At 43.7% G+C, this 20,227-nt stretch overlaps 1 protein-coding gene across 1 annotated transcript in view; it reads left to right on the forward strand.

Moving 5' to 3' along the window:
- Nucleotides 1–20,227, forward strand: part of mmp17a (matrix metallopeptidase 17a) — a 72,120-nt gene that overhangs the window by 23,950 nt on the left and 27,943 nt on the right. The window contains exon 2 of the mRNA XM_069932501.1: nucleotides 17,425–17,557. Coding sequence (XP_069788602.1) covers nucleotides 17,425–17,557 — 133 coding nt within the window. The remainder of the gene's footprint in view (nucleotides 1–17,424; nucleotides 17,558–20,227) is intronic.

A 20,227-nucleotide genomic window follows, 5' to 3' on the forward strand; every position in this document is an offset into this window, starting at 1 on the left:
AACCAGAGCCCTCAGGGAAAATCCACGCAGACACTGGGAGAAGTACAAACTCCTTACAGACACCACAGGATTTGAACCCTGGTCCCATACCACCCTATGTTAAGACACCTCTCACCCTTCATCATTACAAAGGGAAAAGCCCATGGACAATCAACCTTGCATCATAAGACACATTCTCTAATCCAGGCAACATCCTGGTAAATCTCCTCTGCACCTTCTCTAAAGCTTCCACGTCCTTCATGTAATGAGAACTGATTGTATCACAGAGTAAGAATTATTACTCTGAAGCCACCTTGGGCAGTACTGAAGCTCCAACAAGGTCCTTTCAGTCCCTCAGAACTCACTGTTCTCTGAAAGTGTGCTGGCCATTTCTTTGGGTTGTCCAGCACAGACATCAAACAAGTTTCCCTCCGACAAGTCTGTAATAATGCAAAATGAAGTGGAAGAAAATTTTCTGTTCATTGTGTACAGTGTGCAGAGACATCTGATTATTATTTACCCGGCAATCTTACAAGTGTAATCATAAATATTCATGGCAATAATTGAGCAGGCCTGACAAACTATCATTTCCACTCAGGAATTAAGCCTGATGCTTTTTAAGTCTTGGCAATGCTAAAATCATAATAATTTCAATCTCTGTACAGCCACTGTGAAATCAGAGCTCCTTTCTTCAACCTTCTCCTGACCTTGTGGTCTATTGTTATAAAGGGGGCTTAGAAAAACTTTGAATTCACAAATTTAATCAAAAACAGATGTGCCCTTTCACTGCATCTTCCACAATGTCCAAAGGATGTGTGTAGCCATTGAAGGATTTCTTAGTGCAGTGAAAATGGGCACCAACATTCAATAAGTCCAGATATGAATTGTGAAGTAACGTCGGCCTCAAGGCACAGGAAGAATCAACCCTCCATGCTATTTTGGAGATGGTGGAGAGCTTTAGGTTTTTAGGAAAAAATGTCATCAACAGCCTGTCCTAGTCCAACCACCCTGACATTGTAGCCAGCAAAACGCACCAGTGCATTGCAACATTTCCTCAGAAACTTGAGGAAAATTGGTTCTCAGTGTCCCTTGCCAAACTTTTAAGGATGCACCATAGAAAGCATCGCAGCCCAGGACAGGAGCTGCTCCAACCAAGACCGCAAGAAACTGTAGAGTGTTGTGTATACATGTCAGACCATCGCACACACTCCCTCCCCTCCATCAACTCTGTCTTCACCTCCTGCTGTCTTAGGAAGGCTGCCAATATATTAGGGACCTGTCGAACCCTGGTCACGCACTCTTCTACCTCTTCCATTGAGCAGAAGATGCACAAGGATGAAAACACAAAACTCCAGATTCAAAAACTGTTCCTTTCTTGCTGTCATTAAACTCGTAACTGGTCCTCCCATTAGTACTGATGATGCCCTTGCACTGTTTAATTGTATTTTTCTTTTACATGACACCTGCTTTTGTTTTATTTCAGCACTATGGTTTTATTCTTGTACTATCTGTTGTTCTTTATGGAGGTTGACTTGCCTGGAAATCACTTTTTAATGTATCTTGGTGCACGTAACAATAACCAGTTCCTTTCAACAGTGACAGGTGTGTTATAAGAAGCAGATGGATCCTGGTGCAGTACCAACACTGTTGACAGGACCCAGCACATTGTCAGTTTAGTTTGATTTATTTTCATGCAGTGAAAGGCTTAGTTTTGCGTGCTACCCAGGCATTGCAAAAATGTCTCCAATCTCCACTTAAAATTAACAGAAAACATGGTAAAGGCAAAGTCACACAAGACTAACTGTGGCAGTGTCAGACAGTTTCTAACATGGCATACAGGGAGGGTAACAGTCGTCGGAAAGATTTAAAGGGCTATGGGACAAACGCAGGCAAATAGTACTAGTTTGGGTAGACAACTTGGTTGGCATGGATGAGTTGGGCCGAAGGGCATGTTTCCATGTTGTAAAACTGACGAAGTTCGATTCATTCATGGCAGCTTCCTGCTATTCCAGGAGCCACTCTGTCCTCAGCGGGTGGATGGAATTTAGCACAAACTGTCATTCCATAGGGAGATCTCAGCCATTCACACATTGAGTGCAATTGGCAAACAACTTGGACTGCTTTCTCCTGACCCCATCTCCCGCTGCATAGGAAAGACAGCCAACACACTGAAGGACCCATCACACCCTGGACACACTCTCTTCTCCCTCCTTCCATTAGAGAGAAGGCTTAAGGATGCGAAAGCATCAACAAGATTTAAGACAGTTTCTTCGCTGCAGCCGTCAGTCTCCTGAATGAACCCCACAACAGTTCTCTCATGTTGCCCTTACTTGGTGCTTCATTGTAATCTGTAAATTGTGCTCATTACATGGCTGTATGAATGATTGATGGCCTGTTAGTCTACTTACAGATGAACCCTTCTCACTGAAATAGATATTTTGTGACAAATAAACTTAGTGCTGATAGGCCTCACAGGATTAACTTCTGAGGACAAGAGGCCTGACCAGGGACTGTACACATTCCCTTGAGTCTGAACAGTTTATCAGGTGACTTAAGTGAGGTGTTGGAAACATGACAAGCCGGAGATTAGTGACAATAGCTAATCCTAACCCCCTACTCCCAACAAAATTCATGGCTACAAGTATTAAAAATGGGGTCATAAAGACACTTAGCCTTGTAATATTGGTAAGGTTTTTTCCACTTGGCAAGTTTACTGATATATTACCAGTTATAATAGGATTTTTCTATTCATTGAAAGTTTTATATTAATCCATTTGCTCACAGAATAAAGGTCACAGGCATGCATTGTAATGCATTTTCATGTGTTAACTTTATTGTTTTGGGCCACGAGAATTATTTAAACTGGGTCATGCTCAGTGAAAGATTTTCAAGTAGTAGGGAGAGAGACTGAGAGAGAGAGGTGCTGTTCACGGTGTTAAGGATAGAGCTAAGTGGGAGAGAAAATGATGGTGGTGGAGCAGTAGCAGGTTTGTAGAGCTCCCCGTTGAGGATTAGAAAAGATAGAAAAACAGAACCCCTGTAGAAATCGACAGGATAGGGACAAGGTAGTCTGGAAAATTTATAGAAAGTAAGAAATTGGTGAAGAAAATCAAAGTTGGTGAAAGGAGAGGTCACGGAAAACAACTCGTGGAAGGAAGGAGGAGACCAACACTGGGTCTGCCCAGAGGCCATAAACAGCTGCAGCTGTGACATTGGTGCCTGAGTGAAGGAGCCCCTGTTGGGAAGAGAGCTCACCAGAGGAGGAAAGCGAAGGCAATTTGGGAGGGGCTGACCCAGGACGATGTTGGAAGAGGGCTACGACCGAGGCAGCGGGAGCACTGTTGGGCGCAGAAGGTTCAGAGGCCCGAGGTCAGAGGAGTCAGTCTGATACGGAGATGGTGGTGGTATTAGTGGTGGCAGAGGGAAGGACCCCACAGGCTAGGAGAAAAAGCAAAGCAGAAAGAAGAGACTTACCTGGTTAGACTGCTCCAACCAGCGGATGCAAGGAGGTCGGGTCCAAGGTTTTGAGGGCATTCGAGGTATCGGGTCTGGTTGACTCCAGGAGCAACGTGACCAGAGAGGAATTGGTGGGAGAATCATGTGGTGGGGTGGTCTGGAGTCAGAAAGCAAGGTGGAAGAGAATGAAGAAGAGGAAGAGCAAGGGGGTAAAGAAGGATATTACACGGAGGTGAAAGGTAGATAAAGGAGGCAGAAGCACCTGATGACTTCTGCGAGAGGAATATTGGAGGGCATTAGCCAGATTCAAAAAACACTTTGAAGGCTCTGGTGGCAGGGCAGGGGACAATCAAAGAACAGTTGGATAATTTGACGGAAGGGTATCAGAAACAGAAGAGAGAATTGAGAGGGTGGAAGACAGATTGGATAAGAGGGAGAACAAAATAGTTACATGGGATAGGGTAAGGATGTGGGAGAAGATAGATAGAAAATATCAGCAGAAGGAATATAGTTAAGATTGTGGGGATGCAGGAGAATACAGAGGTGAGAGAGACAGTGGAGTTCCTGAGAAAGTGGATCACAAATATATCGGGGAGGGAAGAAATAGGAAACAACCTAGAAATAGAATGGGCCTATTGATCTCTTGATGTCCCCCACCCCCAGCCAGTGGCCAAACCACTGGCCATGCTCTATTCTGAAAAGGCTCCTTCACTACCAGGATAGAGAGAAAATTTTAAGGGTGGCAGCAGTGGATGCAAAGGCAAGGAGGGGGGTGTTGTCTGGTGGAATATGAGTGGGTGAAGGTTTCATTCTACCCGGACGTAAGTGCAATGCTATTGAAACGCAGGAGGGAATTTGACCTAGTTAAAAAGAGCCTTGAACAAAAAGGAATTGAGTTTACCCTCATTCACCTGACAGCTCTGAAGATAGTAAGGGTGGGAAGGGAAAGAAAGTTTATTAAGGATCCAAGGGAGTGAATGGATTTTGTAAGAACCCTGCCACCACTTTAGGATTAAATGTAAATAAAGATGAAAGAGGGAACCAGGCGAAATAGGAACTGTAAATATTGTCATTGTGATGAATATGGGGGGGGGGGTGGGGGGTTGGGGGTGGTATGTGTTTTTTCATAATGTTACTGTTTTAAGGTTAATGTATATTTTAAGTAAAGAATGAATACAGGGAGCTCAAACGAAGGGAGGGATGTATAAACGGTAGATGGGTCCATTGGGCACGTCTCAAAATGGAGGGGGGGATTGGCGCCATTAGCTTGGTTATTGGGGGGGGATTTCTGGGATGTTTTTTATTTTGTTATGAATTGAGGGTTCTAGTTGTGTTATTTGTTTAGTTTTTGATGTGAGCGTGATCGTCTGTGCCAAGGATCTGCAGAGGTTAAGTATCAGGATGAAAAGAAAGGAAATAATGGAGTGGATTGGGGGTAATGGATAAGTCAATCAAATTTGTGAGTTTTAATGTAATTGGGATAAATGAGTAATTAAGAGAAAAAGAGTCTTGGCACATCTGAAAAAGATGCTGGCAGACATGGTGTTTTATCAGGAGACCCACCTTACAAAGCAGGAGCATTTAATGTTAAACAGGGGATGGGTGGGGCAAGTGGTGATTCCCTCCTTCAAATCCAGAGCCAGGAGAGAGGGTGTTTTGGTTGGGAAGAATGTTCTAGTGATGGTCAGGGAAGTGGTCGCTGACTCAGTAGGGAGATTGGTGATGATGCAATGTCAAATGTACTCAGAACCCTGGACGTTTATGAATAATTATGCCCCGAATTTTGATGATGAAGAATTTATACAGGACATATTCTTGAAAGTATCTGAATGGTGTGAGAATGTTTTAATTGGAAGGGACTTTAAATTTTGTCCGGATCTCGTTAAGGACAAATCAGCAAAGAAGATAACAAGGGCTAAATTTCATAGATGTCTGGAGAATGTTGAATCTGAGACAAAGGGATTACTCCTTTTACTTGACAGCATGGTTCCTACACTAGAATTTATTTATTTTTGGCATCAGCCCAATTGGAGGGTAGGATAGTGGAAACACGGTACATGGCGCAGCTACTGTTGCCCCACTTGCACTTAACTTTATCCAACATAATGCCAGATAAGCAGGCCTTGATGTATAGATGATGCCTGAATATATTGCTGTTGGAAAAACTGGAATTTTGTAGCTTTGTTAGAGCTCAGGTATATTTGTTCTGTGAGACAAATTGCCCCTTTACTGAGGATAACTTCCTAATATGGGACACATTGAAGGCTTATGTAAGGGGCTAGATAATTGGATATACCAAGAATATTAAAAATGAGCACATGAAGGAGGTTAATGCTTTAGAACAGGAGATAACTTAACCAATATAGGAATTTGGTGAATAAAAATCTCAAATACAATACGTTACAAACATATAAACATATAAAACAGAAACATTGATTTTAAGATCTAGACAGCAGTATTTATGAGCTGGGGGAGAGGGCCAATAAAGTCTTGTCTTGGCAGGTGAGGGTGGAAGAGGCCTCAAGAGCAATCAGAGTGATTCAAACAAAGGAAGGCAAGATATCATATAAACCAAAAGAAATAAACAAAACATTTGGAAGGTTTTATAAGAAATTGTATAAATTTGAGTCAGGGAGTGATCCTACCAAAATAGATGATTTCTTGCTTTCATTGGATCAGGAAGAGCAAGAGGGGCTGAGTGCCCCTTTCTCTAAAGAGGAGATTGCATGGACTCTGAGATCTTTTCAGCCTGGCAAATCACTGGGGGAGGAAGGTTTCCCCACAAAATTTTATAAAGTGTTCAAAGATCTCTAATGCCCCTTCTATGAAAGTGGTGGATTGGGCGGCAGAGACACATACCCTCCTGGAGTCTTTCTCAACAGTAATCGTCACAGTAATTCTTAAAAAAGAAAGCCAGAGACCCATTGAATCCCGCCTCGTATAGTCCCATCTCATTATTGAACACAGATCATAAACTTATTGCAAGAGCATTGGCCAATAGGTTGGCAGAATTTTTGCTGAAATTAACAAATCCAGACTAAGATGGATTTGTAGAAAGGCAACAATCAGCAACAACATAGCTAGATTGCTTAATATAGTACATCTGGCACAGTTAAGGGTGGATCCAGGAGTGGCCATAGCTCTAGATGCAGAAAAGGCCTTCAACAGATTGTAGTGAGACTTCTTGTTCAAGGTACTGGAGAAATTTGGGTAGGGTTGAATATTTATTAATTGGGTGAGGACACTTTATTGTAAACCCCAAGCAAAATTTATTACAATGGGCAGATTTCTTCAGTGTTTCTATTGAGTGGGTCCAGTAGGCAGGGCTGTCCAATGTCTGTTTGTACTGGCAATTAAGCCGCTGACAGAAGCCATTCGGTGGGATCCGATGTAAGGGGTTCACGGTGGGCCAGGTGGAATACAAAATCAACCTTTTCCCTGATGATGTGTTAGTGTATTTGACAGACCCCAGGGGGTCATTGGCCAGGCTGAGGACCACACTGGAGGATTATGGGAAGGCCTCAGGATGAAAGATAAACTTGGTCAAAAGTGAGATGATGTCTTTGATGTACGGAGATTATAGACAATATCCACAGAGAAGTCAGTTTAAAAGGCCACAAGAAGGCATTAAATAACTGGGGATAAAAATACACAAAGATTTATTCAACTTATACAAACTTAATTATCTCCCTTTGCTCTGGAAGATTGAGGAGGACCTTGCTAGATGGAGAACTCTGCCCTAACACTGGTGGACAGAGTTAACTGTGTTAGAATGAAGGTGCTCCAAGAATCCAGTATCTTTTTCAATTGTTACCCATTTCGTTGCCCCAGGCCTTTTTTTAAATGGCAAAGAATGTGCCAGGAGGTTCCTGTTCTGCCCCCCCTCTCCTCCCCTGGGTATAGATTATACTACATGCAGGAGGTGAAAAGCTAGAAGGAGAGATTATATACAAATGGGACACTAAATTGATTTTTTAAAAATGGATAACCTCATGCTAAAACGCATACTTCAGATATGGCAAAGAATGAGTCAATGTATTGAATTGAAGGTGGAGATAGCTCCAAAACGCCTTAATACCCTTGACTCTGGGGTATAAAATCCTGGACACATGATGGCAGAAGGGGATCCGGTGTTACGAGGATTGTTACAAGCGAAGGCAACTCATGTCATTCAAGCAGTTGAGGAACGAATATTATTTACCTCATAGAACATTCTTCTGCAATCTGCAAATAAGATCTTAAGGGAAAAATTGGGACCATCAAAAACTAAATGTAATAATGTGGATATTCTAATTCGACAGGGGAATATGTGTAAATTTATCTCTAAGATGTATTATATATTCCAAAGTGAGGGCCGGAAGATGGGCTTACACAGGTCGAGGGAGTCAGACTTGGGCACAACAATCAATGAAGAGTGGTAGGAAGACTTGTGTCTGGATAGTGTGACTGGAGTCATCAATAGCAGATACAGGATGGTGTAAGCTCACACCACAAAAATTACATAAATCAAAGCTAAAAGTTTCAAAAATGTGCTTTAGGTGTGGTGTGAAGGTTTGAACTTTTGTCCACTCCACCTGGCTATGTACAAGAATGAGATCCTTCTGGGAGGACCTGGGGGGCATTCTGAAAAAAATTACAAAAGTAGATTTTCCATAAGATCCGGAGTTGTACCTTTGGGAAGATATTGGCGTTGTGAGTTTTAAGCTGTCCAAGTAACAAATTCAGTTTGTGAAGGTCGCCTTGTCGGTAGCCAGGAAGTATATAGCGATTACGTGGAAGTCTGACTCCCAATTAAATACCACACGATGGAATGTGGAAATACAGAGTTGCATTCCCCTGGAGAAAATCATGACACATTCCTCCCCTGGAGGAAATATGACACATTTGTTAGTGTGTGGCAACCCTATTTGAAATACATTGGCACACAGATCTGACAACCCCCCCCCCCCCCCCCACCACTTCAAAATATTGGAACTGTAACAATCCATTCCAGCAGGGAAATGAGTGGGATTAAGGAAGCAGGACATGATGCAAACAATGTGCTTTTTTAGTTTTGTTTTTCGTTCTTTCTTTTCATTCCTTATCTTTTGTTATTTAGTCACCCTGGTTGTTTTTCGAAGGTTTCTGTAGAGGTCGTGGATCCCACTAGTATTTGTATCTGTATATTTTATATTGGCCCCATGTATTGGGGTTGGGGGGGGTGTAAACACAGACTTTTTATGTTATAGGAGTGTTGAAAGGGATTTTGTTGCTTGTTTTAATTCTTATGAGACTATGAAAATCAGAAACAAAATATTCAGAAAAAGGATCGAGCTTGGTTGATCTGGGGTGATTTCAGGAATCTATTTTCCTCACATAGTGAGCAGGAAGTGTCTGCACAGAAAGCTTGGGCTGAGTTGAAACTTCCAAGTCCAGGAGTGGCGGGTTACCTTGTGGAATCAGGGTAGATAAATGAGCCAGGGTGACACGTCAGCTGTGACCTGATCAGATGGTGCAAGATCCTCAGCAGTCGGAATGACTCCGTTCCCCCATCCCCCATCTCCGGTCCTATGGTTGTTGACCAGAAGCTGGAAGCTGCTTTGCAAACCCAGCTCACGCTTGGCACAGAGAACAAAATGAAGGCGACAGAGCTTGTAATTGGCTTTTCATATCTGCTTAGTTCAATGAACAAAGCCCTCACTTACACACACATCATTGAATTTCTGGAGAGCTTTTAGGAACCCTGCCTAGATAAATTGGACCAGGAGAAAGTAAAAGAATACCAACCTGAAACATTAACTCTGTTTCTCTCTCCACAGATGCTGCCTGATGCATGGAGCGTTTCAGGCATCATCTGTTTTTATTTCAGATTTACAGCATCTGCAATATTTTGCTTTTGAGAGGCCAGAGGAAGACCTCTCACCTATGCATTGAGGAACAATTTACAATGGCAAATTAACAACTCTCCACTGCCGCACATCACTGGGATGTGGGGGGGGGGGGGGGGGGTGGAATCCAGAGGACCCAGGGGAAACTCCCAATGTCGCAGGGAGAGTGTGCATACTCCACATAGACAGCACTGGAAGTTGAGACCGAACCTGGATCACTGGGGCTGTGAGGAAGTGGCTTTACACTCTGCTAGAAACTATTAGCTGCCACTAAGAGACTGAAATAGGAAGAGATACGGGCAGAGACTGGTGGTGTGGATGGCCTAGTCTGTGTGTGGATCCTCTGTAGTGGAAATAATTTACTGCCACCACTCACACACCAAAAGGGTAAGCTTGTACTGTTGATTTTCTAAATTGAGAATTATGAGATATAATAAACAAAGGTGAATTGAATGATAGCTGTATTTCTCATTTCATTTCATTCATCGGAAGGCTTAATTATTTCATTCATATCTTATTTCATTTTCTAAGCTTCTTTCAACAAATGCACATTGATCTTAGAAAGTTTAACGCTGTGATATTGAACAGCTCTGGATTTTATCAATCTATTAATCTCTTGTCTGTTATAGCTTTGTGGTTAAATTAACAGTGTTACTGCTGGTCCAGATGCAGTGTCTGCTTTTAAATTTATCATTAAGGAGCTGATGAAGATCTCCAATGTGATGTAATCTGTATCCTGAATGATACGATATCAAATCAGAGAACATCAATTTCTGTCTAGTTTTCAGCTTGAACTTAATCATATTTACAATTGCACAAGAGAAAAGAGGCAGGTGAATAAAATTGGGTTATAATGGTACATCTAATGAATGAGATCTCTGCCGTGCTATGCCCCAGGACAGGTCAAGTCCCTCCATGGGCTGCACATGTGACTGTTAATCTAGGAGGCCTTCCCAGTGGTACGTCTTTGATGGCAACGAATCTTGTTTCAAAGAATGGGTGAATGATCTTAGTGAATCACATAAGAACATATAGCGGGGTGATGTAGAGATGTTGCCACTAGTGAGAGAGTTTCAAATGAGGGGAAATGGTTGCTGGTCGTTTAAATCTAATGTGTGCAGAAATTTCTTGTCAGAGAGTGGTGAATCTGCACTTCTCTGCTTGATAGTGTTGCTGGTTCATTAGAAATATCCAGTGGAGAAAAGGAAAGTGTTTGAAGATCAGGGAATTAAGGACTGGAATAGATCCGACACACGGTGAGTTGAGGCTTGGGGCAGATCAACCATGACCATATGGAACAGTAGGGCATGCTGGAGGGTTGGAGTGACCTCCTCCTGCTCATTTCTTCTTGTGTTCTTTTGGGTTCTGGACAATATCCTCCAGCCAACACCTGAAATTGGTTTATCCACTGTTTGTGGGACATTTCTCTCTGCAAATTGGCTGCTAAGTTTCATACAATTGTGGCAACTCCTTGAGGTCAAGGTGTGAAATGTTTCTCAATATTCCCGAGATGTAAAAGGCACGATAGAAATGGGAATAAAAAGAAAAAATACTGGAAACTCTCACTGGGTCAGCGGAGTTGATGATCATTCGTTAACATTCTGATGAAAGATCACCTATCCTGGAAAAAAAGACCTCTCCCTGCCAATACTGCCTAACCTGCTGAGTATTTCCTACATTCTCAGTTTTAATTTCATATTTCTGGCATCTGCAGTTTTTGCTTTACGATTACGGGTGAGGGAGTGTGTTTTGCGTTTGGAGGAGCCAGAGAAGGAATTTGTTGCACTTTCTCACAGCTCTTCTCAAAGATTCAGCTGCCACCATTGTGGGGAATGCCCACTCCCTATCATGGCAGCTGACACTGGATGTGACTGGACTGGGATAGGGAACAGGATGCATGGGTTGAAAATCCAGTGCCCTTGAATTTGAAGTTCCTCTAGGCAGGTGTGAGTGCCCAGGGCTTGTTATCCTAAATTCAAGGTTCCTTTATTGTCCCAGTGGAAGATGCAGAAGTGCAGAGGAAACTCAGCAAGTCACAAGATAAAGGAACAGAAGCAGGCCACTAGGCCCATTGAGTCTGTTCCATAAATCTACACTAGTTCCAATTTCCAGCCTTTTCCCCAAATCCTTTGATGCTCTCACTAATGAGATACTTGTCTATTTCTTGTTTAAATACTCCCAGTGATCTGGCTTCCACTGCTGTATGCGGCAGTGAGTTCCACAGATCCATGACACTCTGGCTAAAGAAGTTCTTCCTCATCACTGTTTTATATGGGTAAATCATGCAGCATCCATGGGAAATAAAAGGCAGTTGAAGTTTTGGGCCTGAGCCCTTCATCTCTGAACTGCTGAAAATCCGGAAAGACACCAGAATAAAAAGGTGGGGGAGGGGGGAGAGGGTGCAGCACAGGTTAACGGGCGGTTACAGGTGGGAGGGTGGAAGAGAAAGAAGCTGAAAAGTGATGGGGGAGAGGGCAGGGGGCCAAGACGATAGCTCTTTGAGAGGAGAAGGAAGGGAAGGGAGCTGGAGGAAAGTGGAGAGGGGTAGGGGAAGAGAGAGACCAGCTAGGGGGTTAATGGAAATTGGAGGTGATGCCACCTGGTCGGAGTAGGCCGAGATGGAATAGAAAGTGTTGTTCATCTGATTTTTGGGTGAGTTCAACTTGGCAGTTCATGAGGTCATGGACAGATATGTCAGCAGGGCAATGGGGTGTGGATTTGAAATGGTTGGCCACTGGGAGGTCCCCACTATTTCAGTGGGCAGAGCAAAGGTGCACAACAAAATTGTGATCAGTCTCCCTGATGTAGAAGAGACCACATTGGGAACTCTAGATGCAGTACATGACCTCTATAGATTCACATGTGAAGTGGTGCTTCCCTTGGAAAGCTGCTTGAGGCTCCAAATGGTGATGAGGAAGGACAGGTAAATGCAAGTATAGCATTTCTGTGGTCACAGGGGTAAGTATGGTTGGGACAATTGGTGGGAAGAGATGAGTGGACAAGGGAGTCCCAGATGGAGCTATCTCCATGGAAAGTGGGCAGGGGAAGATGTACCTGATGGTTGGATCATGTTGTAGGTGGTGGAAATTACAGAGATTGGATGCGGAAGTTGGTGGGAATTCTGTCCTTGTTACGTGTCGGGATAGAGGGGGGCAGGCCAAATGTGCAAGGGATAGAGGAGATGCAGGTAAGGGGGTGGTGATGGGGGGGATGCCCTGGAATCGAAAGCTTTGTCCTGGGAGCAGATGCAATGGAGATGGGGGAATTGAGAGAAAGCAATAGAATTCTTGCAGGGGACAGGGTGGGAAGAGGTGTCGTCGAGAAAGCAGTGGGAGAGTGTGTTTGTACAGGATGCCTGTAGTTTCTATCCCAAAATGGAGACAGAGAGATTGAGAAAGGGGAGAGTGTTGCCAGAGATGGTCCAAGAGAATTTGAGGTCAGGGTGAAAGTTAGCAGCACCGTGAGTCAGGAGTATGAAGCTTGGAAGGTTGAGATCCTATAACTGAGGGATGGTATCTGTGGATTTTACTGCGGACTAGTTTTGGGTTTCAGATACTAGCTGGCTCATTTCCAAACCTCTAATCTAGACCAGATGTTTGGTACAGAGTCCCTTCCTTCAGTGCTCACAGGGTTGTTCAATGGGGGAAGAGCATAATGCAGTTGTGTGGCTTTTGAGACCAGCCCCATCAATGAGTGGATGAGTTTCTTGTCCTATACATAAGTGCACAGTGCAGATGCAAAACGTCTTGCTTGCTGCAGTTCCCACTTGCATAAATCACTCTGACAGAAATTAAGCATTATTATAAAGCATAATTAAATATAAAAGAAAAATAAAATAAATGATAACCATTCACTGTTGGATGGCCAATAGAGCAATAAAATGTGTTGTGTCATTCATAATGACAGATATTTGGTGGCCTTGGAGTGGTGTTAGGGTGGAACGGGGAGGGTTGAACCTGATAGCCTTTGGAAAGAAACTGGTTTTGAATCTAAAGGTGCTGGTGTTCAGGCTCCTCTCTGAAGATAGCAGTGAGCAGAGGTTGTGAGCTTGGTGGTGGGGGACATTTATGATGTTGTCTGCCTTCTTGACAGGTCCTCACATAGATGTTTTCAATGGATGGGAGGTCAGTGCCTGTGATGGTCTTGGGTAGGTTTGCTGTTTTTTACAGCCTTTTGCTTTCCTGGACACTCATGTTTCCAAAACAGACGGTGAAGCTACCAGTCAGTATAGCTGTAGAACTTCAATAGGATATTCAGCAATACTCCAATTCTCCTCTATCTCCTTTGAAAGCAGAGGTTTGAGTAGTTTCTTGTTGGTTGCCAATGAGTCCCGAAGGTTTAATCAGAGCTAAAGATCTCCAGATTGCAGTAGGATTGGGAGTGGTGGGAGAGGCAGGGAGAAGCCGAGGATAAATTTAGAATTGCCTTTCTATGTTTGTACATTTGGACAAAAATTAAACTGATGCGGTAGGATATTAGTGAGAGTTTGTAAACCAGAACTAGTTTAGCTGAATGTATGTGATATTGTACTTCAGTCACAATTCAAATGGACTATTTAAATTTTTTTTTTTAAATTTAAATTTAGACATACAGCACAGTAACAGGTCATTTTGGCCCATGATGGTCAATTTACAACAAATTGACCTACACCCCTGGTACGTTTTGAATGGTGGGAGAAAAACCAGAGCCCCTCGAGAAAACCCATGCAGACCCAGGGAGAATGTACAAACTCCTTATAGACAGCATGGGATTCAAACCCTGGTCCTGATTGCTGGTGCTGTGAAGGCATTGCATTAACTGCTATGCCAACCTTGCCACCCTAAAAGACTAAAGCAGCTCTGTTCACCGACGCAATATCCACTTAACTTTACTTGTTGTTTAGTGGGATCCTGCTGTGCATTCACTTTTGCTACATCAAGGCAATGACTTAAGTGGCTGCAGGGTATGTGAGAATGACCCGAGGGTGTTGTAGGCACTATGGAAACTCATCTGTTGATGCGCTAATTCCATGCCAGTCATTGATCTGCCTGCAGCATTCACCGGTCTGCCCATCTGTCCATCTGTCTCTCTTCATTGGTGCCCGTTCCTCCTTCGACTACAGTTATTCTCCAACAGAGATCAATAATTTAATAATTGAAGCTGGAAATAAATTACTGTCATATCTGGCTGGAAAATGCCATTTGCCGATGATTTGAAAGGGGTAATGATTAAATTACTCTGAGCAGAATAATAATATTTTAAAGAGCACATCATTCTCCTGGTTCAGGCTTCATCCTCAGTCAGTGTAGGACCTGTGCATGAAGCCCACAGCTCTGAGCTGGTGTGTGTGTGTGTGTGTGTGTGTGTGTGTGGGAGGGAGTGGGGGGGGGGGCGGGGGCGGGGGTGGGGGGGGCATCCATGTAATGTAATAGTGGAGCAATGTGGATGCAGCTCCGACTGAGCATCAGTCCCCTCTCTGTGAGGGATCGTTCCCCAGATGGAGTTTGAACCTTGTGGAGCAAGGACTCTCCATTAGGGAGGGTGAATCAATGCCAGCAGGCTCCTCTTACAGAAAGAAGTGGAGGAGAGCAGAGGCAAACTGAGATGAAGCAGAGTTGAGGGCTGCAGAAATGAGGCAAGGAGAGGTCTTGACCCCTGGTACTGATGTTGGTTAGATCCTCACGATCACCTCACCGGATACTGTATGATTGCTAATGTAAACTTTATCTCTGAATCGTGAAACCTTCTCCATCCCAAGTGAACAGTTAAGGCAGAATCTGGGGTTAACAGATAGGGTGGACTGCAGCCCCGTCACCGAGGGAGGGTACAGAGGGAGAGAGACCCTACAATAGGAGCAGGTTGACCAGGTAGTTGCAGAGATGTTCCTGCTCTTGGGAAAATCTAAAGCCAGGGCCAGAAATAGAAATTATTCCTTCTCAATACATCCCATTGAAAATCCAGGAGAACTTCATCCAGAGGAAGGTAGGAATGTGAGTTCTGCTCTGGCAGGGAGGGGTTGGGACAAAGAGCAGAGAGGGTTTACTTCTATGAGCTCAGGTACTTGTCTTGGTTTGACTGCTTATAGAGTAGTTGTAAAGTTGTTCATAGCTACTTCCTTCCCCAGAGATGCACCCATCCAGTGTGTGTACTTCTGCCAGAGATACTGCCATCCAACACATGTAACTCCACGAAATATATACCCATCCAGTGTGTGTACTTCTGCCAGAGATACTGCCATCCAACACGTGTAACTCCACGAGATGTATACCCATCCAGTGTGTGTACTTCTGCCAGAGATACTGCCATCCAACACGTGTTACTCCACGAGATGTATACCCATCCAGTGTGTGTACTTCTGCCAGCGATACTACCATCCAACACGTAACTCCACAAGATTATATATCCATCCAACGTGTGTACCTCTGCCAGATATACCACCATCCAACGTGTGTGACACACACGAGACGTATACCCATCTTGTGTGTGTAATTCCACTAGAGGTGGACCCAGGGGTGAGTGGGTGGTTGTGTGTGTGTGTGTGTGTGTGTGTGTGTGTGTGATGCCACTAGAGATAGACCCAGGGTGTGTGTGTGTAACTCCACTAGAGATACACCCATCCAATCCTCAACCAAACTCCATGTACTGGAGAGTAGATTTGAGGGATATCGTGGGCACTGTGTTGCCTTATGAACTGTGATGCACGATCGATCAGAAAACAGACTCAAAACATAAAGTCTGTTCAACAGGCTTTATTTGACATAAACTTCCACAGAGATGGCTGTGAGAGTGCTGTGCTGGCTCTGAGACTGACCTCGAGGGGCCGGTTCTAGCTTATATCCATCCCAGAGGATGGTTGGAAGCCGACCAGGTGGGGCTTGGTCCATTCAGATCAGCTGATTGACAGCTGGCCAGGTGTTGCCTTGTCCTCCAGTGCTCTTCTGCAGGTACACAGGTTTCCCCCTGCAGTAGGCTAGTGGTGTATCACCACATGAACAATGCTGAGAAACTCCTGGAAACTTTTGTAAGGCCAAGCCTGCTTCATTTTCCAAACTCCACCCAACAGCATCTGCCGTTCCACCTCCCAAACAATCCCAAGTTGTTTTGTGTCTGTCCTAAGCATGCAATGTAAATGAGTTAGCACCCTGGTCCCACTGCCAATTCTCATTCCAAGAGCCTCTCTCAAATTATCTGCACACCTTATGAAAGCAGTCTTCAAAACTCATCACTTTAAAACCAGGAACATGATGGTGATGTTTATTGTCATATACATTATACAATTTACATATAGTTTGAATTTCTTATTTGCTGAACAGAAATTTTTTTGTAAATCCTGCAGTAGTATACATTAAATTAAAAGAAGAGAATGAAAAAAGGTAGAGGTAATAAAGAGTCACAATTAACCATTAGTGCCTGAGAAAAGAAGTGGCAAGAATGTTGGATTCGTGCTAGCAATTCTTCAGGAGGGTGAGCAGCACTGACGTCGAGTAGAAGTGGCTGTCTCACTGTCACTCTGTTATCGGACTTACTGTGGAATAAGTTTAATTAAATAGGACACAATTGCAAGGAAGATGCATGTAGTCCCGATGTGCTTATATATTGGCATCAAATAGCTGCCAGCAAGCAAGGAATCAAAGCACTCAATACTAAATCAAATCCATGTGCACTGCTCTCATTGTGGCAATATAGATTAAAGATCACACATGATCCAATGCAAATGAATATTGGAATCACATGATTCTACTACTTTCACCATTTTTAGCTTAAATTTATCAGTTACGCATATGATTGACAACCTGTAATTCCTCCTGGGGTTGAAAGCTGGTGAACTGCCATAGATACTGATCTGGATTGTAGGATGTTCCCATTTCCTGAGCTTTCAGCTTTAAGATGAGGTTTGGTTAAAGGAGTGTTTGGATTCTATGAGCTGCTTTTCTCTGTACAACCAATGAATGCAAAATGATCTGGACCGCTTGAATGTTGTTTTGCTATTTATTCGTTTGCGTGATGTCAGTGGGTGTCAGTAACTAGATGGGGATCTAGAATTTAGACTGATTATGGTACAGATAGATTGCTACTTGCAGACATGGAGTGACAGGAGGGTGGGATCCCTGTTGTGTTACATTGATGACCTCTTCTTCCACAGGAATGGTTGACCAAATTTGGATACCTGCTACCCCCAGATCCTGCAAATGGACAGCTTCAAATCCAAGAAGCGTTGATGAAAGCCATTAAAGCCATGCAAACGTTTGCTGGGCTTGAGATCAGTGGAGTGATCGGTAGGTGCCTTTAACCTTTCAAGATACTCACTGCATTTTCAACCAGAAATGATCCTGCAATGAACAGGAGCAGAATAAAAAAACATAAAGACGCTGGAAACCGGAAATAACATTTAAAAATGCTGCAAAGACTCAGCAGGTCAGTCAGTAAATGTGGGGGGTGAGTTCACGATTTGCCCACTGAAACCTGCAGACGTCCCATGGATGGGATAATTTTTTTCACAGAATCTAGTTTTATCGGGAAGCAACGTTACTTGGAGGGTTGCATTCATTTTGGTCACCCCATTTCAGAAAGGATGACTACTTTAGAGAGGGGGCAGAGGAAATTTATCAGAATATTGTCTCAATTGTCTTATGAAGCAAGGCTAACAGTGCGGGCTTTTTACTTTGGGTCGACGAAGGATGAGAGATGACTTAATAGAGGTAAATAATATTATGAGAGGGTCATATAGGGTGGACAGCCAGCAGATTTTTCCCGGGGCAACAGTAACAAATCGCAGAGAATGTCTGTTTAAGGTGAGGAGAGGAATGTTTAGAAGAGACATCAAGTGTAAGTTGTTTTTACATAGAGAGTGGTGGATGCCTGGAATACATTGCTGGAGGTGGTAGTGGAGGCTGGTACAATATGTAGATCTAAAAGACTTAGATAGGCACTTGGATGCAAGAAAAATAGAGAGGTATGTATTTGAAGGGGAGAAGGGCGAGAATATTATGGAGTGGGTTTATATTGGTCGGCACAACATTGTGATCTGAAGGGCCTGGTCTGTGCTATGATGTCTGTGTTCCATTACACGAGAGACAGACATTTCTCTGGTCAAATATCAATCATCATCCAACAAACTTAATAAAGGGTCCTGACCCGAAACATTGATGGACCTTCTCTCTCCACGGATGCTGCCTAATCCACTGAGTCCCTTGAGCTTCTCATTGTCTGCTTAGGCAAGGAATTCACCAAATTATGTGCAAGCACTAATTTCAGCCATGCACCACATGAAGAGGTTAAACTGTTAAACTTTGTTGTCCTTCCTACCTTGGAAGGTGATCATTGCTTTGAAGAATTGCTGATGAACCACTGAGCATTTGGGAAACATGGGCTACAAATAATGGCCATTGAAGGCTTGCTGCAGGAAAAGGGCAGGAGATTCTCGGGGGCTGCGGAGTTCACTGCTGTGCTTCTTGCTTGGGATAGGAATGGCATGAGTACTCCAGGCTGGATTGAATGAATGAAGCTGACTCAATTCTTCAAAAATCTCTTTCTTAAGCACACCCTCCCTCACCTCCAGTTTAAATTCCATACGGAATATTTTGGAAGATCAAGAACCAAGCAGGCATTTCTGCTGAGACCACAGAACACATTGCACAATTATGACCCTAGGAGCTGACCATTTGGCCCTCCTGCTGCCCTGTCATCTAGTCAGATAACAGCTGATCTACCTTAGCACCTACTGGAAGGATGTGCTTGTGTTGAAGAATGTGTGGGGAGGAGATTCACCAGGATGTTGCCTGGACTGGAGGACTTCAGTAATGAGGAGAGATCAGGGAGAATGGGCTTGTTTTCCATGCAGTGAAGGAAGCTGAGAGGTGACCTGATAAAATACTGAAGATTGTGAAAGGCAATCGATCATCAGATTCTTTCACCATGGCAAGAGAATCAAAAACAAGAAGGCATGGGTTTAAGGTGAGAGGAAGGAGCTTGAAAGGGGATCTAAGGCAGAAGTGTTTGCATGGAGAGTGCTTGTCATCTGCAACGCACTGCCAGAAGAGGTGATGGGATCAAATACAGATACTGTTTCAGAGGCAAATAATTTAGACAGGCGTTTAAAGAGGCAAGGCATGGACAAACAGGCAAGGCATGGACAAACAGGCAAGGCATGGACAAACAGGCAAGGCATGGACAAACAGGCAAGGCATGGACAAACAGGCAAGGCATGGACAAACAGGCAAGGCATGGACAAACAGGCAAGGCATGGACAAACAGGCAAGGCATGGACAAACAGGCAAGGCATGGACAAACAGGCAAGGCATGGACAAACAGGCAAGGCATGGACAAACAGGCAAGGCATGGACAAACAGGCAAGGCATGGACAAACAGGCAAGGCATGGACAAACAGGCAAGGCATGGACAAACAGGCAAGGCATGGACAAACAGGCAAGGCATGGACAAACAGGCAAGGCATGGACAAACAGGCAAGGCATGGACAAACAGGCAAGGCATGGACAAACAGGCTCATCGGGATCCATATGATGAGCATAATAACCTGTTTTTGTGCTCTATGACTGTGACAACGGTTGGTGGAAATGTGACACTCGCCATCATTGGAAATAGCTTTGTGCTTTCAAAGGAAGTTAAATGAGCAAGTGAGGGGAAAGATGAGGAGATGCAGGTGGGAGGGAAGGAGATTGGAGCCATCATCAGCCTCGCTGCCCAGACTGTGACATGCAGTGGATAAAGCTTATCAACTTAATCCCTCTGCTTTATTACTGACTGAAGCTGGCAGTGTGACATTTGAAAAGGAGATGACAATTTAGAGAATTTAAAATGAATTCCACTTCTTTTTTGCAAGTTGATCCTCAATATTTCCTTAGTTTTCAATACTCCGATGCAAAGTCCTCCAAAGAGATTTTATTGGAATATTTTATTATGAAATATTGTTTCATTTCTACATTTGA

Source organism: Narcine bancroftii, chromosome 4 (assembly GCF_036971445.1).
Source record: "Narcine bancroftii isolate sNarBan1 chromosome 4, sNarBan1.hap1, whole genome shotgun sequence".
Classification (NCBI taxonomy): domain Eukaryota; kingdom Metazoa; phylum Chordata; class Chondrichthyes; order Torpediniformes; family Narcinidae; genus Narcine; species Narcine bancroftii.